This window comes from Spea bombifrons, chromosome 2 (genome assembly GCF_027358695.1).
Source record: "Spea bombifrons isolate aSpeBom1 chromosome 2, aSpeBom1.2.pri, whole genome shotgun sequence".
In the NCBI taxonomy this organism is placed as follows: domain Eukaryota; kingdom Metazoa; phylum Chordata; class Amphibia; order Anura; family Pelobatidae; genus Spea; species Spea bombifrons.
Genome location: NC_071088.1, coordinates 30,649,280 through 30,675,997, shown reverse-complemented (window position 1 = coordinate 30,675,997; position 26,718 = coordinate 30,649,280). Strand labels below are relative to the sequence as shown.

Genomic DNA, 26,718 nt, shown 5'->3' with positions numbered 1-26,718 from the left:
CTGAAGGTTCGATGAAAGTAGATTCCAGAGATATGGGACAGCCTGAGTGAAATCTTGTAGACGGGAAAAGGAAGAAGTGATAAGTGAGTAGGAGAGCCTTAGCCCATGTGAGGAGAGAGTCGAGGAGACTGTAGAGGAGACAGTCGAGACAGTGGAGTGCCAACCAGAAGAGTGTTGCAGTAGTCAAGACAGGAAATGATAAGTGAATTAATCTGAGTTTTTGTGGATTTGTGAGGAATGGGCGGATGCGAGAGATGTTTTTTAGGTGCAAGCGGCAGGATTTGGAGAGGTTAGAGTCAAGGATGACCCCGAGGCATGACATCCAATGCCCATGGTCTATAACGAAACTTACTATTTTGTTGAAAGCCAGTAAGTGTGACATGACATATAACCCACAAATATATGTGGACTATGTATAATAATATTGTTAACTGAAACAAAATCCTAGAGTTCATCTCTTAACTTACTTAGAGTTTTCCCCACTATGGAAGTTAGGCTTACAAGGCACCACATTTGCTATTCTCTGATACAATAGCAAAGTTTTAAATTGTATCCTTAAAAACTAAATAATGTATACATATATAGTGTAACGATATAGTGACCTTAGCAATATCCATATATTATAATGATCCCTTATTATAATGATCCCTGATGCCCAAAAAATGTTATAACTAAGATTTTATTTTAAATAGTGTCCTATTGCACTCGTACAGCAAGTAAAAAAAGATTATATATACATATATACACATGCCTTATTCGCTCGATTAAAAGACAAGGTTTTTCCCGAACAAATGCTCTGAAAAATACCCATCTTATATTCAAGGTCGTCTTATAATCAGACCTCAGTGGTCTGACTACAAGACTAAGATCCAGATCCCCCGCAGCACTGCAGGGGACCTGGATCCTCCACTCAGGCAGCTAGTGTGTTTCTGTGTGCAAACAATCTCCGCTGCTGTCGGCACTTCTATGATGGAGCACCGGCGTGACATAACCTTCCGGTGCTCCACCATAGAAGCCCCGGCGGAAGTACCGACCAGCAGCAGAGGTTGTCTGCGCATAGACATCCACAGGCTGCCAGAGAGGAGGATCCCCCGCAGCGCTGCAGGAGACCTGGATTCTCCTCTCTGGCAGCTGATGGACATCTGCACGATGCGTGCAGACAACCTCCACTGCTACCCGACACTTCCACCGGGGCTTCTATGACTGAGCACTGGCGTGACATGACCTTCCAGTGCTTAGTAATAGAAGCCCCAACAGAAGTTCCACGTAACAGCGGAGGTTGTCTGGAGCACAGGAGACAAGTCTAGGGAAGCATCGGTAAGTCGGGGGTGCATACTGGGGAGGAATAAGGCATATCAGGAGGCAGATTGGCAAATAGGAGGGAATAGGGCATATCTGGGGGGAGTGGTAAATAGGTGGTATAAGGCATATCAGGGAGGCAGTGGCATATAGGGGGTACAAAGCATATCTTTGGGGACAAAGCAGAGTATAAAACTGGGGCAGATGTGTATAACTGGTGGCGCAGGCTGGCAAATAGGACATAAAAAACAAAAAAAATATAAATTTTTCTCAATCATAGTTTTTATTTAATATGAAAAAATAGTTTACATGTGAATTAATATTTACGAATAAAACTTTTTTCTTATAGGGTAGTCTTATATTCAGGCTTTTTTTCTAAATTAATATTCAAATTTTAGGAGGTCGTCTTATAATCGAGCAAATACGGTACATAAAACCTCCAAACCCTTTAAGCCAGTAGTGTTAAAAATGTTAAATTGTAATAGGTAAGGGATGGATGTGGCCCTTTAGAACATAAAAAACTATGTACCGTATGTGGGGTATTGCTCTAATATGAGGATCTTTCCTAATTTAAATTGTTCATTAATGGCAGCTACTGTATAGAAAAAAATACTGAGCAAAACTGAAAAAAAAATTAGTATAGGTTTTTTTTTTTTATCTACTAACATTTAGAATTAGATTTGTGTTTTTATATGGTTTCAAAATAAAGTCCTACTTGTCCTGAAGAAAGGGATGTGTAATTGGTGTGGATACACCAAACATGGGAAAAAAGGGAATCTTGATTAAACCAATATATGGTAAAAAAAAAAATACTCTATTCAATGTACTAAACTTTTGAGAATTGAAGAGGCTGCATGTAAAATATTAAACACCATTTTATTAATGCCAAATGATCATTTAACAGGCATCAGTCACATAATAGACCTGTGCTTCAGTCATCCAGAAGCCAAATGTTAAATGAACCTGTGCCTCCACACTTAACCCATTCGTACCTGTCCATGCCATCAGCTGAGATCAAATATCTTAACGCTTTTTTTTTTTAATGCTATGCCTCCAGCTTTTGTGTTTTACTTTCTAAAAGGACTTGAGAAATACTTTCCCGAATTAAGTTGGCGTTACGCTGACAGAACGACCTCCGTGTCAGAAGAACGGAACTAATAATACCCAGTAACCCGCCAGCACCAGGGTGTTTCCGCTGGGTGTGACTGTCACAGCTACAAGCAGGAGGGGTGTTCGTGATCTCCAGGCTACACCATGTGGGTCCTGAATACCCTACTGCCCGTTCTGAGGGTCTATTACATCGGCATTAAAGTGGTGCTCCAGCAGCTCGTCTTCCGTCCCTTCACCTTACCAGGTCAGGTTACGTCTGTCACACTTTGGGCGGGAAGATGGCGGAAAGGGGGGGGAATGTGTACGTCTGTAATTATGAGGCGTTTCTTAGCTGTCGTACGATATCCCAATATCATAAACTCAAACAACGCAGTATGTCGACTATATCGTGCGATCTTAGTCTTCCATCAGAAAGTCACATCCTCAATCGGGATATAGCGCCACTATCGTATCGCGATGTCTGCGTGATCGTGTGAACGCACTACGTCCAATCGCTTGCGACATACTGGGGAGGGATTTTCTGAGGAGAGCTCGCTTGTCCCCATAAACGGCATCGGTTTGTGGTAATGGTCGCCTTTTTTTCTCCCCCTCTCTTGGGATTCACGATATGACTGACCGGAGATGTCATGACAGAGATTATATAGGGTCGCCGTGCGATAGTTTACGGCTACGTAGAGAATGCAGCATTACATGATATGGCGATACGGATGGAGGGTGACAGAGACCCGTCGATCGCGATAGCATGCACAAGATGGCTTTTAGAAGCGCCCCTTCATATGAAAACCCAACTTTTCTCCGAATGCATGCCCGCCTGCTTTCACTCTCCCTCACGACATACCCTGAAGCCATTGCGCGCTCATCGTGTAACCGGCGCTCACTGTTTATATGCGTAATCCCCGCCCCTCCAGTCAATGCGCGCTCCCGAGACGCTTCTATAGTGATTGCATCAATGCATACCAGTAGTAGGGGATCTTTATTGATTTTGGTTTATTTGTATGTATTAATCTCTATCCTCCGAAAATAAGTTTTATTATTAGAGGAAAAAAGCACTTAATTAAGCTTATTAAGTATTCTTTCTGACATCATTCTGTTACTTGGGCTAGTCTTAGTAAGTTTCTGATACCTTATAGTGGGCCAGTATTTATAGAGTAGGATTTAAGGGCATCCACATTTCCTCAGAGTTCAGAAGGTGCAAAGTATGAGGAGTACTGGAGATAAAATGACCTCTGTTCATTCTAAAGCAGACATAGACAACAATTCAAGGGGACAGTTTCAAGCCCCTGGCAGCTCCACCAAAGAGGATTTTATATTAAAGTACTCTGAGTTCTTTAATATGTATTCTTTAAAAAAAAAAGCAAACTAAGCAGTGACCTGAGCTAGAAAATGCAGCTCTTCAGCTGCTCTTCTCCATGGTCCTACGATTCTTGAAATTGGTGGGAATGCTCTACTCGCCTGCGCCATGCGCGGAGCTGGGACTGATTGGAAGTAAGTATATCATGTGGAAGGAGATGTGTTTGGCTGGACGCATCGCTTGCATGTAGGGTGGATTTGATTTAAATCAAGTCTGTTTACATCTTGATTTAAATCACTAGTCAGTAAGACTCAATTTAAATCATGATTTTGAAATGTAAAGGCTCATTCTTGCCGGTAGTTATAATCTTTAATATTTACAACCAGATGAAGATTTCATATTTAAAATAATAACCTGTCAGGTTAGTAAAGCAGCCGTATCAGAACTGATTTTAGTTTACTGGTTAATCACTCATATTTGAGGTTTTAACATAATTACACGTTGTTTGTGACGCTATTAAACACTGATAGTAACACAAGATATTAACCCCTTAATGACAAAGCCCGTACATGTACAGGCTTTGTCATTAAGGGGTTAATATCTTGTTTTAATATCAGTTTTCAATGGGTTTAGGGACTGCCCATTGTCCTTAAGGGGTTAAAAACGTATTATATACTATTTATGCGTGCGTACCTTGCTGAAGCACAAATCAAAAATCAGTGTACATTGTATTTTGTGGTCCCTATCAGGCATCGATGCTATAGTGTATACGCTAAAAGTCATTGTACATTTTGGAGTGTGAGATCCACTTTGTCATTTTAGATGTCAAGTTAAGACATTTTAAAAGCTGAACTTTCCATTGGATGTTTATATCATTTTTAAACATACTGTCTTTCCTCGCTTTTGTGTATCTACACAGTCAATCGGGGCAAATTTAAAGGAGCATTCCAGCCGTGCTAGTATTAAATGCATATTGGACTCCAAGGCATTTTACTGCATACAAGTAGGTGCAGGTGTTCAGTTTTTAGAGTGTTTAGAGTTCTTCCTTCTTCTTTAATACACACGCACGCTTCTACTGATTGGTAGAACCCCCATTCTAGTTGAGCTCCTATTGGGAGTAGCAGCAGACAGTCACATACCCTCCGACATTTGAGGTGTTCATATTGGGACACCAGGTGTTATGGGGGGGAGGGAAAGCAAAATTACATGCTAATCCTGCATTCTTCTATTTGCATACAGTAAAATATATTGGAGTGTATGCAAAAACAATAACAGCATCGGGGAGTAGACTGTTTCTTTATGTGCACACGCAAATAACTAGCTGTTTTAGTCAAAATCGCTTCGCTACGGTTTAGGGTCAGGTTAAGGAGAAATGAAATCTTTTAGGGTTAAGGGGAAAATATTACAATTGCTCTGTGATCCTATTCTGATTTATGTATATTTATTTTGGTGTGGTGGCTCCTTTATGGTTCAGCAATTTGTGTTTTATCCAAATCCAACGTTTGCTTGTTGCATGTTATTTTGTAAGGGAATGAAAACATATTACAGAAAATTTACTGGGGTTGGATAAGACAAACTGGAAAGAAGGTTGGCCTCATAAAAGGAATATCATGTCCGACACAAATAAGTTGGCAAACATAAGGCTGCAACTTGGTAAACTGGTCTGTATTTGAGGAATGCATGCAAGAAAGTGAGTTCTTGCCAGGGCTGTCTTTCCCACTAGTGAGAACCTGGCCAAACCTTTTCAGGCAGTCTGTTATGTACTAGGTAGAACGCTTTTCATGGAATACTGCATGTACAAAACCTTATTAACAAACTTTATTAACTTTTTTTTTCGACTTTTCATAGACTTCTGCCTCTTTTACTCTATGCAAATTAAGTCTTCCCAGCAACGTGAAGTGTTGCTAAACTTGCAATAAGATTGTTTAGCAGTTTAAGTAATGTTCCAGGTGCTTTGCAGTTGGAACAACACATTTAACATGTACAAAAATATAAAAGCAATATTATTAGGTAAAAATATATATAAATGTATATGATGTTTGCATTGGTGTTGTAGCTTCATTGTTGAGTTTTTTGGGGAAATCTGCCCTCGCTTACCCCATATGTTCAACCCTTTCCAGAACTGATATCTATATTTGGTGGTAAATCTTTTTTTTTTTTTTTTTTTTTTTTTAAATGGGGGAACCCCCATCGTATCGTTACTAGTATAAGATTAATAATACAGACAATACAAAAAAACATGTTTACGGCAGCTGCTTATTAACCATTTGTGTGTGTTTTCTTTGTGTTTGAGTTATCTTTTCTTATAATATCCTGCTTGATATTACCCTGTAACGTGCGCACTGCACTACCTTTTTATGTACAGTAAACCTACCTTAGACTGAAGATATCTTTGAGACTACTTTCACAGGGCATACTATTTTGCTTCGGCCAGGTGTGTGCTGTTTCATTTTATCTCTATCTCCCTGCCTTTAGCAGGTACTCATTAATGAGTGAAGGATAAACTGGAGAAACTGAAGCTGTCTGAGAAGCAATGGAGATCAAAAGCCCTGAGGGCTTGCAGCCAGACCTTAAACTAGTTGCTCACCCAAGAGCAAAAAGTAAAGTATGGAAGTACTTTGGGTTTGATACCAATGCAGAGGGATGTATATTACAGTGGAAGAAGATTTACTGTCGCATTTGCATGGCCCAAATTGCATATTCTGGGAATACTTCCAACCTTTCATACCACCTTGAAAAAAATCACATGGATGAGTTCTGTGAATTGGTCAAAAGTAACACTGAGCAAATGAGGGAAGCATTTGCAAGTGCTTTCTCAAAATTAAAACCAGAGTCATCCCAGCAAGTTGTTCAGGAGAGTTTAACAATCAAAAATAGCCATGGCTATGAGAGCAAGAAACAGTTAGAGCTGACATCAGGTGTAATAAGCATGATCTGTGAGGGCATGTTCCCTGCGTCCATATTGGATGAACCTACCTTTAAATCCCTTTTGAAAACCGCCGATCCACGCTATGAAGTCCCCAGTAGAAAGTATATATGTACGCGGGTATTGCCAGAAAAATACAATGCCGTTAGAGAAATTGTTTTGAAGGAACTAACTGACCTTTTTTGGTGCGGGGTATCCACTGATATCTGGAGAAGTGAAAATCAGAACCGGTCGTATGTGACACTCTTTATTCACTATTTGGGTAGTGGGGCATCTCCTGGTTTATCGATAAACTGTCGATGTTTAAAAACATTTGAAGTGCCAGAGGAAAACAAAGCAGAATCAATGACACGAGTACTCTATGAAACCTTTATTGAATGGGGAATCCACACAAAGGTATTTGGTGCTACCACAGATTATAGTAAAGACATTACTAAGGCATGCTCCCTGTTGGATGTCCCTGTAGATATGCCATGTTTAGGTCACACGTTTAATATGGGAATACAACAAGCTTTCCAACTTCCCAAGCTTTATGGACTACTTTCCAGGTGTAGGAAACTTGTGGAATACTTTCAGCAGTCCTCTATTGCAATGTACATGCTATGCGAAAAACAGAAACAACAGAACTTATCGCCCTGCATGTTAGTAAGTGACCGTGTGTCCTGGTGGGGCAGCACTCATGCAATGCTGCAGAGGCTTAAAGAACAACAATTTACTATTGCTGGTGTGCTGGTGGAAGACAGTAACAACCATCATCTCATGTTAGAGACCAGTGAGTGGAATATAATCGAAGGCCTGGTGGACTTACTCCAGCCATTCAAACAAGTAGCTGAGATGCTCTCAATGTCAAAATATCCTACAATCAGTATGGTAAAACCTCTCTTACATATGCTGCTAAATACATCTTTGAACATAAAAGAGACTGACCTAAAGGAAGTAAGCATGGCTAAAGAGGTAATTGCTAAAGCTCTATCATCCACCTATCAGCAGATGCCAGAAATAGACATGTTTCTAAATGTGGCAACATTTCTAGACCCGAGGTACAAAAAACTTCCCTTTCTGTCTGCATTTGAACGTGCACAAGTTGAAAACAGGGTCATAGAGGAAGCCAAAAGTCTTTTAGACAGAAGTAAAGACAACTTCAGAGTTGACCATAAAGATTTTTCTGTATCTGATGAGCCCCCTGCTAAGAAAATGGTAGTTTCCTCCACTCCTCCTCCCACTAGTAGTATCAACAACATGTTGGCTGAAATATTCTGTCAGTCTGGGACATCTGAGGACCCAGAGGAATGGCATGCTCAAATTGTGGAAGAGTTGAGCAATTTTAAATCACAGAAGGTTCTTGGCTTAAATGAGGATCCACTCAAGTGGTGGGCTGATCGTTTGGCATTATTTCCTTTGTTACCCAAGGTTCTTCAAAAGTACTGGTGTATTGCAACCACAAGAGTCTTCCCTGTACGTCTCTTTAGTTCATCAGCGAACGTCATAAATGCAAAAAGAAATAGACTAGCACCTGCACATGTCGATGAGCAGATATTTTTGTATGAAAACTCACGCAATTGCTCTGAAGCAGAGCCTGAAGACGATGAAGAAGGGGAATGGGGTTTACAACAAGAGCAGTTTTTTTAATTTATATCAAAGTGGCAGCCTTGCGAGCAGCCTCTTCAGTAAGGGACAGTAGGCTTATTTAAAAATATACTAGAATTACATTTTATCAATAATATTAAATAATTGTTTTAACAGCTACAAAAAATTAGCTGCACTACTCACTGTAAATATAGTCAATTTTAGCCTTTAATATATATATGTATTTGTTGTCACTGTCTATTCTCTGGCTTGGCATTGTTTTCTTCACTTATTGTGTCTATATACAGTATAGACAGTATAAACAGTATCCTGTTTTGTTTCAGGATGGGAGACTGCATTGTGGCACCCTAACATGCTAAGTTTTGCAGTCCAACTGGCATCTATTCACTAAAGAGAGGGTTGACAGAAGAATTTGCATGATAGTTGTAGTTTCAGCTCCCTCACTTCAATTTTCATTATGAAGGGCCAACACTGGCAAGTTTCTCCATCAGGAGGGCTGAGCTGGTTATGTGTAACACATAATGAAATGTGTGAATCTCACTGATTTAACTATATATTTCACAGGACCACCCAAGCTCTTCCTGAAGCCAAAGCTCACTTGGGTTAGCTTCTCATAATGTATAGTGAAGTCAAGGAGTCTGAACCACAACTCTCCTTGAGTCTTGGGTGAGAACACAGGACTTAACATTGATTTTGTCGAGGCCAAGCTGGTTAATTGCGGGACAGTTTACTGCGGTATATTCACACCAGAGTTAAAAATTATTGGGTTAATAGACAACCTTGTATCTTCGCTTCTGTTAGAAATGCATGCTTACATTTTCATCTGGTCTCTCATGGCTTCTAGTTTTTGTTATTTAAAGTGTATTGCTTGCAGTTTTATCTCTGCCTGCCTTTTCAAAATAAACACCTTGAAGGCTGTACTCTCACATTAGCTGGTTCCTCGTGTCACATATAAGATCAATCACATAGAGCCTTACAGCGCCGAACAACAATTTCGTTGGTGAGTTGATCATGTCAGTCACAGATACTGTCCTGGGTAGGAGATTGTGATTTGTATATTTGAAGTTTAGCAGTAAACAGGATCTGTTACACAGTGAACCACCAGATAAGTAAACTCCCTTTATTTGGCTGGGACAGTCTTACTTGACTGTAACAAATATTTAAAATACTGTGCAAGGCATTTTAAAATATTTTTAATTGAGGTCCAACAAGAACATTTTTAGTGGTCCCTGAATGCTTGCATCAAGAAACATTCATAAGCAGACCTGTTAGAGCTTTTGTGCCATATGGAGCTCTGAAACACAATGTCAACAGCTTTTTAAATGGGAGTTGAACAATATATTGTGCCATAACACATACTGAAACTCTATTTACAGATAATTTTTATTGGAATTATTACTTGAAAATAGGATAATTCTACATAATGATATACATCATCTCCATTAACCATTTTCCCTTTTACACTATAGTCTTTCCTAACGTTAATGTGATACCTTTCATGCATGCAAGTGGTATAAATGCTAGAATTGTTACTTGAAGTGAACGTGCAGTGATATCATTATCTGTATGTTGCAGAAGTCAGTTTGGACAAAATAAAAGTTTTTTAGTAATTTCTGTGTCATGTTGTGTTCACTGTGTGTCACAGGAAAGCCCTTTATGTGTTTAAGAGGTTTTAAAGTTGATAAAAGGGATTGGTTAAGATTCCATAATCCATATAGAACATTACATGTAATGAGAAACTAAGAGAGCATGCAAACGCAATGGATTTAAAAAAAAAAAAATACATTTTAGCTGGTATACAAAATGTGAACATTGTGCAAAAAGAGAGGGGACAGAACGAGGGAGAAAGATGAGGAAAATATGAAAGAGGGAAAAAGATGACAAGAAGAGAGGGGGTAGAAAAGAGGATGAGAGAAAGAAAGGGGTATTGAGAGATAAGTATGTGGGACCTGTGAAGAAAGAGAGGGGGGAGTGAAGAAAGAGAAGGAGAGATGAAAAAGTACATGTTATTGCAAATATTGTTTTTAAAAAATAAAGATATACATGTGTTTAATTTGTTTCCTTTATTTTGAGGAGCACATTATCTAGTGGTGGAGGACCTGTAACATCACAGTGTCTGATATTTCAATATAAAATTGTTGCAGAGAAGCTGATCTAACAATAGCTGATAGAACGAGGGTATAACTTTTGTATTTATTTACTTTTGGTTACTAAGTACGTTAGCTTACTTTTGTATACTGATCCATGCTCACATCAGCATGAGGGTATGCGGTTTGCATACAGAGCCCAGTTAGGTAGTTATCTCATACATGTTTTGCAACTATAAAGATGAAACACATCTTTGTATATAGCGTGTTAAGATTACTATGACACATACTCCATAGTTTAAATATGTTCTCATACCTCTCATACCTCTACCATTTATATACAGCATCAATGATCATTTAAATTTCCCTTCCAATATAGTGTGTGGACTGTCAAGCTAGCTTATCTCCTATTCTCTCGCTGTGCTAAGTGGGCATAGCGTATAAAGAATAAGCATGTCACATGGGTCATGATTTGAAATGGATGGCTGGCGAGAATTGTTTAATAGTTTTATGATTGATACACAGCTCATTTGTATTAATGCTGAGATGCATCTATTTTCACTGCATGGGAAATTAATATAATGTTTTAATATATCCTCAGTCATTTTAATGTACATATTTCTTGTGGCAGTGTAGTGTTACTTTCCTGTTTCATATTTGTCAATTTGTGTCTTTTTTGAATATTCATTTATAGAGAGACAAAATGGTGTTGAAGGTATCTCCTCCAAGGCAAAAAGCAGTGAAACTGAGAAATAACACAACTGTAGAGGAATCTGATCGATCCCTCTCTGTATTTGGATGAAAAAAGTTAAATATTTGGCAACACTAAGCCATAATATGCATTAAAGGACATACAAGTGCTGGAGTGCACCTTTAAAGGCTCCCTGAGTCATCAAAGAAGTCAGGAGAGATTATTTCTTAGATTGTAGAGAAATGGAGCAGTGAAGAAAATGAGATTTAATAAACTGATCCCTGGAAAATATATTACATGACTGCCCAATGTAACACTTTCCATGGGCTTGAACAAAGCGTTTGGGGTGGGGGGGGGTTGACGCCGCTGATTTTTGTTAAGATTTGCTGTATGTTATATTTGAAAAATATAGATGCTACAGATTGGTGTTAATTGAATTTCTAATTTTAAGAGGAAATATCTAAAAAATTATTCTTTACAGAGATTGTATCTTACATACTTTTGTGGTCTCTCAGTTGCAGTAAAGGAAAGACAAATATTTATATGCTTCATAAAGAGATGGCAATTATGAATCCCTCCAATTTTTTCTGTGTATCTCCTTTCTGTGGTAGCGGCTTTAGATGAATCCCTGCTGCGTCTTCTTGTCTTTGTAGATGGGAACAAAGGAAGCTGTGCGTCCCTATGGTATGCACATCGTTTCTTTTATGGCTGTATTTTTATGCTACCAAATGACTCCAGTAAATCCCTACTTATTAAAGAATCATAAAAGCAACATGGGAGAAGTTACCTTTGGATAAATAAGATATTTCTCCCCCTTTTTTTTTTTGTAGAAATGACATTTTTTTTTGGAGGAGATGTACTAAAAAATAGTCAACGTTTTGAAGCAGTTACTACTTTTTCTAACCAGTGTTGTATATACCGTATTGGCTCGAATATAGGCCACACTTTTTTTCCCCCACTTTAAGTCTTTAAACCTGCGTTTTACCTCTGCCCCCAAGACTTACCAGAGCAGACTCCCGGGTGTCTTGCGGGGCCGGCGGGGGACATCTACGCAATACGCTTATACAACTTCAGCGGATGTGCCGGCACCGGAAGTTGTATACGCGTATTGCGTAGATGCCCCCCGCTGGCCCCGCAAGACACCCGGGAGTCTGCTCTGGTAAGTCGTGGGGGGCAGAGTGGCAGCATATCTCGGGGGGGGGGAGGAGGACAGTGGCAGCATATCTTGGGGGGGGAGGAGGACAGTGGCAGCATATCTCGGGGGGGAGAGTGGCAGCATATCTCGGGGGGGGAGACAGAGTGGCAGCATGTTTTTTTGGTGCTTTTTTAAAGAAAAAAACTTTTTCTTTAAAAAAGCACCAAACTTTTAGGGTGCGGCCTATATACGGGGGCGGCCTATATCCGAGCCAATACGGTAATTACGTTTGTGTTGATGTGAAACTCCTTGTAAACGATTGTTATTCTGGTGCCTTTGAAGTAAAACCTTAGATTGCTGATAGCTTAGACATCATTTTAATGTAGCACTATTCACTTGGGATTGCATTTAATGGATCCAAATGATAGCACCATCAGGGGCTACCCCTTACTAGAGATCTCTGTTGTCTATAAACAACTTGTAGCCACCAGATACTAGTAAGAAGTGAGGCTGCGATGCTGAATAAAACAAATGCAGGAGTGTGAGGGAAGGCTAGGAAAATGGCTACCCAGGTACCCAATAGCTGGAATCTGGCTAGAGTTTGTCACTGGTCAGGACAAGTATCACCACAGGATTAGGCAAACACATAGTTAGGGTCACAACTTATATCAAAATGAGACAGTAATCAGTGTAGTCAGAAGCCAAGCCAAGGACAGCAACATGAATTCATGAGGGCACTGCGCATAACCCATTCTGCTATTCTCTTGATGGTGGGGGAACGTCTCTCCGGTTCACAAGGTTTCAGAAACCGATTGCTGATCCCCCGGGTGCTGGCTGGAGCTTCTGCCAGCCTTAATAGCAGGTAGCTGAGTGTGAGAACTGCTTCTCAGACCCCCTGCCCTTGAAGCCACGCTATGGGTAAGGCATCCCTTGATGATCATTATCATGTTGAATACTCTCTCATAAAGGCTTTGAAAAAAAAATTTGTACAAAAAGCAAAATAAAAAATTATAGAAAAGTCCACGAAAATATTAAATAGGCATATATATTAGTGATAATTCATTAATTGAATTAGGGAAAACATTAACTTCATCAATAAGATGATAAATGTATTAGTAAATCACGTTAAGAATAAATATTACATTGCTAAACAAATGGCAACTAACATATGCTTACTCATTCTAACACACACGTTGACACCATACATTCATGCACACATACTAACACCATACACTATATGCCGACATACACTAATGCCATACAGTAGCACACAAAACACCATAATAAATATATAGCCCTGTCTTCTCAAAAATATTTTAAAAAGTAAGTTAAAGGGAGTTTGGTGAGTATAAAGTGTTTTTTGTGGCAGTGGCGCCCATTCAATTGATCAAACCCTAAGCAAATTTGCAAAGGGTATGCTAAAACTCTTAGATTGTCTGCTTTTTAGAAATATATACTTTTGTTGAGTAGTTTTGAAATCTGTAAGTGCAATGAAACTTATAGTCTTATAGTTCCTGATATTAAAATGTCAGCTTACAAAAAGTGATATGTACCTTATGATATTTGCCTGTGAAAACCAAGGTTAGATGAAAATCTTAGACATACTACAGAAATACTGTTGGACAAAGCATAGTGAAAATGCTAAGAATGCTCTTCCCTTCAAGTATAAAAAAGGGCACTATCATTTACGGGGCTAATGCACATATGTTTTTAGTTTTATAATATACATACATATATATATATATATATATATATATATATATATATATATATGTAGATGTATTTATATGTATATAAAGTTTTATCCACTGAGTGTGCTGTAAAAAGTCATCTATTTCCCACAGAGAAGAGATATCTTGAAAATGAAACACAATCACCAGTCTTAGTTGTAGCAGCTGAAATGACATACTTTAATATAGACCTAAATGTCAAGACATAACTGAAGTAATAACTGGAAATTGATAGTACTTTTTGAAGAATAATGACATTTATCATGACAAAACAGTGTTTTTAAACTCTTCTGGCCCAGGATTTATTTATAACCCAAAGCCATGATTATTATTTTCTTTTTCATATGTTTGTTAAACCAGGATTTGCCTTTTCCATATTTCATGTACCCACACAAATTATACATCGTTTTGTTCAGGACAAGAAGGACATTCTTTTAAAATCCTAAATATATATATATAAAACATTGTTAGTGATATTTTTTTTTAAAAAATATGATAAAACAGGGAAAAAATACACTTCTATACATAGTAGGTGGTACAGCTGAACAATGACCCAATTTGTGTTCATCGACATCCCTTGCTTACAGTAAGACCCCACATACATATTTTTTTATATTCTAGTGGGTCATACTGTGATCATCAAGCAGGGCTCCTGTTATGAGGTGGAAAAAGCATGCTGTTGTGGGGCAAAGATGGCAGAGAAGCTGGCAAAGGTGGTACAGACATGCTGTTTGGGGGGTAAACATTGCACAGAAAAGCTGTTTGGAGACAAATTGGGCACTGTGGGGCTGCTGCTTGTGAAACTGGAGTGACATGGGGCAATGCACGCAAAGGGGCACATAGGGTTTCTAATTACACCTCTTGTGTGGCATGTGGGCACATAAGCTCGAACATGCAATAAAATATATGGGGGTGGTGTGCAAATATTTCAGGGCTACTTTTCATGCCTAGTCTGGCCCTGTTTAAGATTGAGTTGGAATGAGAGTTTGCAGGAGAGTTTTTTACCTCTCATTTCACTATACATTATGAATTGAAAGCTTTTACGCAAAATAAGCTCGTCATAATATATAGTGGAGCCAATGAGCTACAACACAAGTTTCCTTCATAATCTTCTGTCGGCTTTTATGTTAGTAAATAAACACCTTTTGGGTTAGCCCTGGGAGCTACAGATTACTGGATCTCCAAAGTAGTGCTGTGATAACTGGGTGGAGGTGAAGTGATTGACTCCACCCAGGCGGCAGGGAGAGGAGGAAAGAGAGGGGTGCCGAGTGGTCGCACATGAAAAAGTTTTCAGCAACTGCTCGGCCCCCTTTGTCTCCGCTGCTCCCTACCGCTGCCTTGACTGCGGTGGTGGGAGTGTAAGGCCTTGGTTGCGGTGCTGCGCTTTATGATGAGCGCCGGAATATGATGTCATATCCTGATGCTCAGCAGTGAAGCTGCGCATGCCGCGGCAGGGCAGCGAGACTGAGGCCTCACGCTCCCACCACAGGACTTCACCAGGGTAAGTGAACTGCAAAAGGTGGGGGGTAGATAGTAAGAAGGGGTGAAAGGGGGTTGATAGTGAGTATGGGGAGAGAGGAAGTAGATAGTGAGAAGGGTAGTAGAGGGAGTAGATCGTGAGAAAGGGGATAGATAGTGAGAAGGGGAAGAGATCGTGAGAAAGGGGGGTAGTAAGAATCTTGAAATAAAGAATGAGAATGAGAGATAATAAATGAAGTTATGTGTGGATGAATTGTGTGAATGGGTGGGAGAATTAATGAATTAATGTGTGGATGAATTGTGTGAATGAGTGAGCATATAAATGTGTGGATAAATTGTGTGAATGAGTGAGAGAATTAATGTGTAAATGAATTGTGTGAATGAACTAGAGAATGAATTAATGCGTGGATGAATTGTGAGAATGCATTAATGAATATGTGTAAATGATTTGTGTGAATGAGTGAGAGAGTGAGTAATTGTGTGAAGGAATTGTGTGAACGAGTGTTTTGTGTGTATCATAGATATACGTGATTTGGGGAAAGGCAAAGTTTGAGCTTTGGAGACCAAGATGGCACAGGCAGGGTGTTTATGGGACAAGGATGGCACAGGGCAGGCTGTTTGGGGACAAAGCTGACTTATGCTGGGCTGTAATTTGTGTGTGTAATCTAGGTGCTGGTCAAGTTCTATGTGGACACCTGGGCTGGGGTGTGCAACCTGTGATCTATGTCTGTAATTTTTTTTTTCTATATCTATACTTTTAATGCAGAGTTTATATCTGCTATGCTATGTTTCCATACAGTATTTATGTATACCTGCAAATACAGGGTTTGTATATCTATACTTGCAGTGCTGTTTCCATGTGTTGTTTATTTGATCTATACCTGAACTACAGGGAGGAAGGAAAAGAGAGGTGTGGGTTAGTGAATGAGGGGACAAAGGCACTCTGGACTCTACTCACTCCTGGTCTTATTCTTCACACCCTTTTCAGTCTCCAAGACTTGTTTTACTGGCATTGTTTAAAAATAATTCCTGCCCCACAATGGATTTGTCACTCTACAATCAGCCATTCCAGACCAACTGTCCAGCTATCATACATGCTGCAAAATGCTGGTGCAGTGGGCTTACACCCCATTTTATGTTATGCATTTTCTTCTTTTCTAGCTCTCAGAACATTATGTCTGATGATTCTGTCTACTCTATATCCTAAGCAATCCACCTACAGAAGAAAGCATGCATGGCTTCCAAAAACACAATCTGTTTTTATATTTATTGCAATCTAGTCGCTTTTTATCTAGAGAAATTACATCAGTAGCAGGTATCCTGATTCATCTCATGTACTAACTGATTCTAAAGGAGAGAATGCAATTACCCATTAAAGACCTTGTATTATAATCTTGTTAAACAAAATCCTAATTACCAATTAATCTTTTAAGAAAACAATCTGTTCAGCTGTCTCATTTGAAGTGTAGCTCTTTCTATTCTTTCCTCAGCCAAAAACATGTTACAGACACCTGCCACAATGTATTGTCTTGTGCATTTCAAAGTCTTGTATTACTGTATTAAGGTAAATGTAAATAATATATATATATATATATATATATATATATATATATATATATATATATATATATTGGTTTTGCATGTAAAGTTTCAGTGGTTATTTTGTATTTTATATACCGTATTGGCTCGAACATAGGCCGCACTTTTTTCCCCCACTTTAAGTTTTTAAAGTGGGGGTGCGGCCTATATTCGGGGTCTAGCGCCCGACGCCCGGGACATGCAGTCCCGGGCGCCGGGCAGGCAGCGGGGTTAAGATACAGATCCCCCGCAGCGGTGCAGGGGACCTGCATCCTTCTCCCCGATACGCTCAGACAGCCTCCCCTGCCAGCACTTCCCACGGGGGGGGGGTGCCGGCACGGGAGGTTATCTAAGCGTTTTACCTCTGCCCACCCCCGACTTACCGGAGCAGACTCCCGGGTGTCTTGCGGGGCCGGCGGGAGACATTTACGCAATACGCAAATGCAACTTCCGGTAACGGTACCGGAAGTTGCATACGCGTATTGCGTAGATGTCCCTCGCCGGCCCTGAAGACACCCGGGAGTCTGCTCCGGTAAGTCGAGGAGGGGGGGCAGAGGAGGACAGCGGCAGCGTATCGCGGGGAGGGAGGACAGCGGCAGCGTATCGCGGGGAGGGAGGGCAGCGGATCTCGGGGAGGGAGGGCAGCGGATCTCGGGGAGGGAGGGCAGCGGATCTCGGGGAGGGAGGGCAGCGGATCTCGGGGAGGGAGGGCAGCGGATCGCGGGGAGGGAGGACAGCGGCAGCGTATCGCGGGGAGGGAGGACAGTGGCAGCGTATCTCGGGGAGGGAGGACAGTGGCAGCATATCTCGGGGGGGGAGGACAGTGGTAGCATATCTCAGGGAGGGAGGACAGTGGCAGCATATCTCGGGGGGAGGACAGTGGCAGCATGTTTTTTTTGGTGCTTTTTTAAAGAAAAAAAACTTTTTCTTTAAAAAAGCACCAAACTTTTAGGGTGCGGCCTATATACGGGGGCGGCCTATATCCGAGCCAATACGGTATTTTGTCTTTTTATCTAAAAAAAGTAAATGAGTAAAACACATTTAATCTTGAGATCATTTCATCATCTGTGCCAATTTCAGTGTCCAAGATGGGAGATATATAATTTCCAGGGGAGTAGAGACCTACTAGCCAACATCTGTGTCTCTAAGTCCCAAAATTCTCCTTGTTTGTTAGAATATTTGTACTGTTGCCTGATTATTCTTTTAGTAATCTGATTTTAGGAGGTGATATAAAAGTACAGTCAGGACAATAATTTTCATAATTTTGGTCAGGACTCCACCACAATGGATTTGAATTGAAGCAATGAAGATCTGATTGAAGTGCGGACCTTAAGCTTTAATTCAAGTGGTTTAACAAAAATATTGTATGAACGATTACATACAGAAATTTTCATACATAGTGCCCCCAATTTTCAAGGGCTCAAAAGTAATTGGACAACATTCATTCTTAATACTCGGTTGAAAATCCTTTGCAGTGAATGACTACCTAAAGTCTGGAACCCATGGACCTCACACAATTCTTCCCTGATGCTTTGCCAGGAATATAATGCAGCTGTCTTATGTTGCTGGTTGTTTGTGACATACTGTTTACCTGTGACATGTACTTTCTTACTTTGAATACATATATAGGAAGTGCCCCTAATATTCTGTTGTTTTTTTATTTATTATTTCTGACTGGTAAAAGGGAAGCACAGGTTTGGCAGCACGTGGTTCATAAGACCTTGAGTGCCAGATGTAGCTTTTATATGTGACTTTTTAGGGTGCATACAGATAAGTACCTGAGTGAAATACCTTTAATGGGATAGCCAGCATTTGAGGACTATCTGTAAAGTATTTTCCATGGTGGGTGTGTACAACGAAGTATTAGGCAATGATGCAAAGATCACCAGAGTTTTAATATTCTAGCACAGGACTGCAGCATTGTCTCAATTTCCATTTACTTAACCACTTTCAAAAGCACCATAATGTTGCTGATGTAATAAAGTTGTAGATGTTTGGTAATAAGGACTTGCAACATGAGGTTTGATTTACCGTATTTCTCCATGTATAAGACACCTTTTTTCGAAAAATGTGTGGTCTAAAAACTGGGTGCGTCTTATACAGTGGTTGTAGATTGTAGATTGCAGTTACTATGGTACTTCCCAGTACCTCCTGGCAGTCACACTGCTGATTGACCCCGGCCCTTTCTGACTTGCCGTTGATTGGCCCCGCCCCTTTATTATGGTTAATTTAGGGGCAGTTATGGTTAATGGGGCCTTTAGGGTTAATTTAGGGGCAGTTATGGTTGATGGGGTCTTTAGGGTTAATTTAGGGGCAGTTAATGGATGAGAGTAATGAGGAGAAGTATGAATTTTATGATAATACATTTTTTTTCAAATTTCGGGCCCCAAAATTAAGGTGCGTCTTATACATGGGGAAATACGGTAACATTGGCATCATTGAAAATGTAAATAAATAGAAGGCAGCAGCAAAATCTTATTTTCATTGATTCGGTGTGACAATTTGCTTGGGTCTGGCAAGTTAATTTTTCAGTTTCATTCAGGTTTCCCAGAAAAGAGAATTTTTAATACCCCCAGATTGTAAATGCTAAAAAAATATTATCTCAGAGGTATCAATTTGTCAATAATTCCCTTAGGGTAAACTTCCAGAACTAAATTATTATACTTTTTATTGTAATGACTTTTGATTTTATTGCCTATAGATTTCTACAATCCAGACGGACATGTTTGGTGTTCACTGGAATTTATTTATTTTTCTCAACATGTGCAAGGTTACTGCTGGTCAGATGTACCTGACTTCAAACAGCTAAAATATTCATCTGTCTAGTGTTCGACACTGAATGAGTCACAGTTTCCACTGTAAACATCTCAATATGCTTAAGGCGGTAAAGGTAATTTTTGGCAGTACAGCTGGCTCTGTGCCCCCTTCCCCATCTCATCGCAATTGTGGGCTAGCTCAGCCCCACACATGAATGGACATGCCTCCACAACTAAGCCTCACCTTCCCTACTTAAAGTAGAGGGTGACCTCCAGGGACTAACAATGAAAAGTTGCAAGGTATATGTATATTGATCATGTTATGAAGAATTCACTTCCAAGGGAGGTGGTGTTATCCAATACATTAGATACCTTCAAAAGGGGCCTTAATATTTTCTTAGAAAGGCATGACATACAGGGATATAAATAGAATAACATTAATATTTAAGAGCTTCTTGATCCAAGGAGAAATCTGATTGCCTCTTGGAGTCAAGAAGGAATTTTTCCCCCTCATGGCAGAATTCAAAGTAGCTTAATTAGGGGGTTTTTTTTGCCTTCTTTTGGATCAAGGATAGGAAGGTTAGGTAGAAGGGTTGAACTTGATGGCCTTAGGTCTTTTTTCAACCTTACAAACTATGTTACTATGTTACTATGTATTACTTTGCCTCCTTTAGGATATAAACCACTAATGGAAGTCTAACCAGGTGAGCTTGGGATGATAAATGCAAATATCAGCCCTTGCTCACATTGACATAATGCAAATGGATTGTGGGAAACAGAGCACAGCCATCACTGTCATCTGGTTTCATGTTCAACTTTTAATTTTGTATTGCGTTGTAATTTTAATAAACTTTGGTTTGGTATCTGTGAGATTTTAATCATTTTATATGTAGGACAAAAATGTAAGAACGCCAAAATAAAAAGGCCACTATCTTTAATATATATTACTATTAGACAATTGGCCCATTAAGATTAGTAAATGATGATTATTGCTAGAAAACTTGATCAGTAAGTTTAAAGACACACAAACATAGAGAGATAATTTTGAGTTTTCATTTATTGTACTCTAATTACATTTGCTACAGTGTATGTAAAATCTGGTGGTATAAAATAAATTAGTGGGATAGTGGGGCAAGGATAGTCTAAAGCACAGAGTTCATAAGCGGAGGTATACATTTCCACTGTCTATAAGTGGTCTGTAATGCTCTTTTTATTGTCCTAAACTCACAATCTTTCCTGTATATGGAACATATATGTAAACATAACGTTCTAAAAATATCATTTTAAACTACATATATAACAGTACAATAGTTATTATATCATCACCTGCAGAATGTTACTATATCAGTAGGTGTAAACCATTGCCTTCGACATGACAAGAAGGTCAAGGGCAGGCAGCACGGGATCACAGTGGGTTAACAAGCTGATGATAATCCAGGAAGCAAGCCAAAGGTCTAAAGCCGGGAGGTCAAGCAGGCTAAAGTAAGGATAATGAACTGTAGCAAGGACACAAGGGGAATTGTGACTGCATAGGGAGCAGGTCTGGAGGAAGCAGCCTGGGGTAGGTGATCGGACTTCGGGGCCTGACAGTCCAACTGCAGAAACAAAATTATTTTTGTGGTCGGCAACATTCCCTGAGTATGCCCTATATGCATAGGTTTGGGAAATCTGCACAGCTCTGCTCTCCTGATCACACGAGTATGATCAGAAGCATAATGTGAAAGTTCTTGTCTTGAGTGCCTCACATTAAATAACTGAGTTTGGGCCCACCTAGAGGAGACAATGCTAACAACCCGATCTCCCGTGCAAAGATTTAGCCCTGCTGATGCTTAAAGCATAAGGGGTTAATAGTAATTCTTCCAGTGTAAACTGATAGAATTCTGGGAGGTACTATTATGTCCTTTGTTGCAAAGGGGTTTAAATATCTTATCAGGAACATTTCTCTTTGTGTCTTTCTTTGGATCCTTGTTACACAGTGTTACATAGAAGGTGTGGGTGCTCTCCTCTCCTGAGCAGAAGGCTTTTTTTTTAAAACCTCTTAAGATGTTTGTAGGGTACTTAAGATATATATATATATATTTCTATAGAATTCTATAGAATGTGTTTTAATTTCCAGAATTTAGTCATAATGTTGAAAACATTCATACAGATAGATATTGTGGTAAAAACGATTCTCTGAAGAGCAACATTTATAGAAATGCAGGGTATTTACAGAAGTAAACATGCAATATAAATGCATGTTTTGTTATGTTCTTCTCCAAATACAGATTATGGTGCTATTCTAATCAACTCCATTTCAAGAGAATAACTCTGACACTTTCATACTGATACTCTCAGCCTGTGCTTATGATAAGACAATGATAAGAATGAACCTCGCTAAACATAAATGGCTCATATATCAAAGCTATTTTATACTACAGACACTACGGAATTTGTACTATAAATGATACACTGAATAATCTCTTTCTCGTCAATTTAAACTGATACAAATACTGAATGGAATATAGTTTTGGGAAAAAAATGCATAAACTAACATCTGTATAAATGGCATCTATAGTTTGCTTTCCTATTCTTGTCTAAAATATACTGTAGAATGACAATTGGTGTTTGCCTTAGCTAAATTAGCACTTTATTTTCTTACATGGAAAGAGTTAAAATACTAGCATGTGAAATGCCCATGGGTGTCTACTTTAAAAAAAAAATGAAACATTTGATTGGGTAAGTTAAATTTAATTTACCCAATCAAACCATATACTTTTTAAAACTAGACACCTCAGGGTATTTCAAATGGTGGAACCTGTGCGGTTCTAATGTATAGTACTGAAAGGTACTTTATCAAAACAGTAACAAAGTTATCTACATACATGTGGTACCCTTTTGTTCGGAAACAATCTTGACACTGGAGAGTAAATATTACTATCCTCTCCCTCATGTAACTGGAAGGCTTGAGTATACTCAGTCTTGCTTATCCAGTTCTTATAAACCCTCTACCTTGAACATTTGGGATATATTCCTTCCAGGTGCATAAGCCTCTGCAAACCTGGCAGCGAGGTGGGTAATCAGGGGTGGAATTTATATAGCTTGTCAAACTGGGGGTACTCCCTAAGAGAGCACAGGGTGTTATTGCTAAAATACATGACATGAAGGATCATTTCATGCCTTTGCCTGGTCATAGATTAGGTGTAGATGGGGCTGGTGCTCCAGTAGGAGCAGATGGAGCACTTTTAAATAATGTTAATTAGCATTGTTAGTGCCCAGAATTAGGTATTTGGCACATCAATGGGGATCCATGGCTGCATTGCCAAATAGAATTAGGGCTATCAGCTGGACGTAAAGGTTAGATTGGGAGACAATGTCTCCCAAGACAACATCTGCACAAACTGGGGATAAATCCTGTGACATCAATATTGATGCCAGGAATATTAGTAAAAGGAAGGATAGTTGGCCTATGATTAAGCACTACCCACTCATCAGCAGCACTACCATGACTACTTGTGGCAGGGGACCCAGCAGCCACAGATACATCACTACAGTACCTGTTCTCTGCCTGCAGGGGTCCTGTCTCTGGAGGGTCTGGAAATAGCCTTTTGGAGCCTTTATACTTTGGGAAGGGCACCTTTCACTAATAAACCATGTTCCACCCCTCAATATAAAGGCATTGTAGCAACGTTGGCTTAACAAAGAAAGTGATTGTTTATTGCTTTCTAAGCACATTTAACACAATGACGTGCCAGACACATCAATTGTCACTAACTGTATGAATTTCCATGACTTGCCTGACATGTCAATTGTCACAAAGGCTAACCCTGCTTCTCATGTGTGACTAGCCCCAACACCTCAAAAGAGGGAAAGCGCTGGGTAGCCTGACCTGCACATGACATCTTTTTGCTCCCTTTCTTTTATAGCTAAAATTCTAAACATTTTTGAACTTCTTTTCTAAAATGTTAATTTCACTCCTGTTTTTACAGTAATTAAAACATTAGCACTTCTGAAATGATGTGATTACACCGTTTAAGTAAGGAAGAGATAGATAATGTAACTTTCCTATTTCATGCTGAGGAAAACTGTAAAGTGGGTTGTGCTGTTTGTGTGGTATGACAAACAAGCAATAACAATCACGCTCTTCTCACCATACTATGCAATTTTCTTAATCTGTCTTTACATTGATAAATTTACTAACTAAAGCCCATCTTTATCTCATTGGAACTTAAAAGGTATGTGTGCATTGGCACTTGGTGTTTTAGTCAGTGGGAAATCTGAAAATGCTTACTGCTTAACTCCTCAAAGACCAGGTTGCTTTTCTCTTTTTGTACCCTTCCTGTCACAGTGTTTAGCTGTCATTTTCTTAATTTAGTGTTCCCATGCAGTTTATTTAATGTTTTATCTCAGGACAAGGTCTTTCTTTAGGTACCATTATTTTGATTGTATCCTCTAATATATGATAAAAAATATGGTTAAAAATAATTAAAAAAAAACACTTGCTAAACAGATATTAATATTAGTACTGAGTTTATAAATACCTAATGTTTTTATTTTTTTGCAAGTTGTACTGCAATCAGTACTGCAATATGTGTTTAGCAATATCTCCTGAGTACAGTGATACCACCCATGCATGGGATTGTCACTTTGTTTGAACACTAAAAGGCCACATTTGGGGCATGCACAATTTAGTTTCAACTTTAGATTTTGATATCTGGTCATCCTGCGCCCATGTCCTGGGACATTTTTGCAGCCTGTCAATTAAATTTTACCCCATCAAACCATATATTTTTGAAGACTGGAAACCCCTTTTTTTGTCAAATGGTGGTATTTTAACTTCATTCAATAATTCTGCCGCCATCCTCTGTCAATATTTGTGGTACTAAGTTAATTACACAAAAAATTACTACCACAAACATTGACAAAGGCTGGTGGTAATACCACCATTTTCTTGCACAGAAAAAAAGTGACAACAGGGACAGTAAAGGGATTAACAGTACAATAGGGTCCCAACCTCCACTATCTATTACTGGCCAAAATCAGTTCCAGGGTTTGGCCGGGATAAATGTCTGTAGTGGCGGAACTGGGGGGGGGGTAGACTGACTTATACAACATTAAACTAAAACAATGGCGGTCACACCCTGGTTGCAGATCCTGGCTGTCTGCCAGAGATAATCCCCTCAACCAGTAATGGGATGATATACTGCTGGGGGTAGCCACACAAGTCTTTACAAAGTCAGGGCCCATAGTCGGTAGGGAGGAGGCTGGCTGTCAGGCCTCTCCAGTGGCCCCAGTGATGGAGGGTTCCGTCACAAGATACATTTGGGATTTCTTCATAGAAGTAATAAAAATATCAGACGCAACTATTTATTTAAGTCTTTGGAGGGCACATTTCTTTAGTTTAGAAATTGATCTATACGTGCCTAGCCTAACACAGCTGGTCTTAATGGCCAATTTAGCAGATATCGTTATTCAAGCATACATCCAGTTCAGTAGCCCACATTCAGTCTATTTTACCGAGCACTGTATATATTTTTTTCATAGCACTACCCTTAAGCAAAAAGTAAATTTTTACATTAATACACATACTGTCGATCCATTTGTACATAAATGGTTAGCAGCATGATTCTAACTATTTACTACTTCATACCTTATAGAGTATCTATAGGATTGTTCAGAAGGCAAATATACATAAAATATGAAAACTGTGTGGAAAATATTTTCTGATTGTGCGGAAAATACTTGCTGTATCTGCTACAATACAAAAGTTACTCAGTGTACACATTTATTGGATTTTTTATACAATGTATTTTATACTGTATTTGAGCCACATAGAAATTTAAAATTGTACAACTCTTTTTTTTTTTCGTAGTCCTTCCACCACAACATGGAAAAGTTGCAATAGTGACAGGAGGGTCCAAGGGAATTGGATATTGCACTGCCCTACACTTATCTAAACTTGGAATGCATGTCATTATTGGTAGGTATTCATGTTAATACCCTACATCGACATAAATACCGTATTTGCTCGATTATAAGACGACCCCGATTATAAGACGACCCCCCAAAATCAAAATATTAATTTAGGAAAAAAACAAAAAGCCTGAATATAAGACGACCCTATAGGAAAAAAGTTTTACCAGTAAATATTAATTCATGTAAATAATTTTTTCATGTTTAATAAAAGCTATGATTGAGAAAAATATATTTTTTAAATTTCCTTTTATTTGCCAACCTGCCTCCCCCCAGTTATGCCACTCTGCCCCCAGAAATGCTTTATACCCCCCTATTTGCCACTCTGCCCCATGATATGCCTTATACCCCTATATGCCACTCTGGCATATAGGGGGTTAAAAGGCATATCATGGGGCTGAGTGGCATATAGGGGGTTAAAATGCATTTCTGGAGGTATATAGGCATATCATGGGGCTGAGTGGCATATAGGGGGTTAAAATGCATTTCTGGAGGTCCAGAAATGCATTTTAACCTCCTATATGCCACTCAGCCCCATGATATGCCTTTTAACCCAGCATGTACTGGCTGCCTTGGCTTGATAGGAGTGTGATTGCTGTTAGCAGTTTGATATAGATATATATATATATATATATATATATATATATCTATCTATATATATATATATATCTATATCAAACTGCTAACAGCAATCACACTCCTATCAAGCCAAGGCAGCCAGTACATGCTGGAACCTGGGGATGATAGTAGTGGGATTACAGCCTCCCTATGCCATGCTACAACCCCCACCCCCCTTACACATCCATGCTATCACACACAAACACATTTAAATACTCATTCATTCCATTAATCACACATACTTCACACATTAAACACACATTAATCACACATACTTACCCAAAAACCCTCCCCCACCCCCTTACCTGAACTGCAGATCTCTCACTCGAAGACTTCTGCAGGGGACCGGCTGTAGAGCAACTTCTCTGGCCCCGCCCCCAGAGGAGGGAGGGGGAGATAGAGCTCTGTGAGGACGCTGCAAGCTTCCTGTCCTCCTGCTTCTAACAGAAGAGACGCTGCTCGCGACCGGTAAGCAGCAT

The 26,718-nt window shown here is 39.4% G+C and overlaps 2 protein-coding genes across 5 annotated transcripts in view; both read left to right on the top strand.

The window, feature by feature from the left end:
- The first annotated feature begins 2,389 nt into the window (after positions 1-2,389).
- Positions 2,390-26,718, top strand: part of DHRSX (dehydrogenase/reductase X-linked) — a 105,928-nt gene continuing 81,599 nt past the window's right edge. For all 3 annotated transcript variants that reach the window (XM_053457365.1, XM_053457366.1, XM_053457364.1), the window contains exons 1-2: positions 2,390-2,653; positions 25,521-25,628. In XM_053457365.1, the coding sequence (XP_053313340.1) occupies positions 2,554-2,653; positions 25,521-25,628 (208 nt within the window). In that variant the 5' untranslated portion in view covers positions 2,390-2,553. The remainder of the gene's footprint in view (positions 2,654-25,520; positions 25,629-26,718) is intronic.
- ZBED1 (zinc finger BED-type containing 1) overlaps positions 2,573-26,718 on the top strand; it is a 234,612-nt gene continuing 210,466 nt past the window's right edge. Inside the window, exons 1-2 of one of the 2 annotated variants that reach the window (XM_053457360.1) lie at positions 2,573-2,653; positions 6,179-8,448. In XM_053457360.1, the coding sequence (XP_053313335.1) occupies positions 6,234-8,255 (2,022 nt within the window). In that variant the 5' untranslated portion in view covers positions 2,573-2,653; positions 6,179-6,233 and the 3' untranslated portion in view covers positions 8,256-8,448. Of the gene's footprint in view, positions 2,654-2,833; positions 2,973-6,175; positions 8,449-26,718 lie in introns of those variants that run through there. The other variant, XM_053457358.1, reaches the window with a different exon arrangement.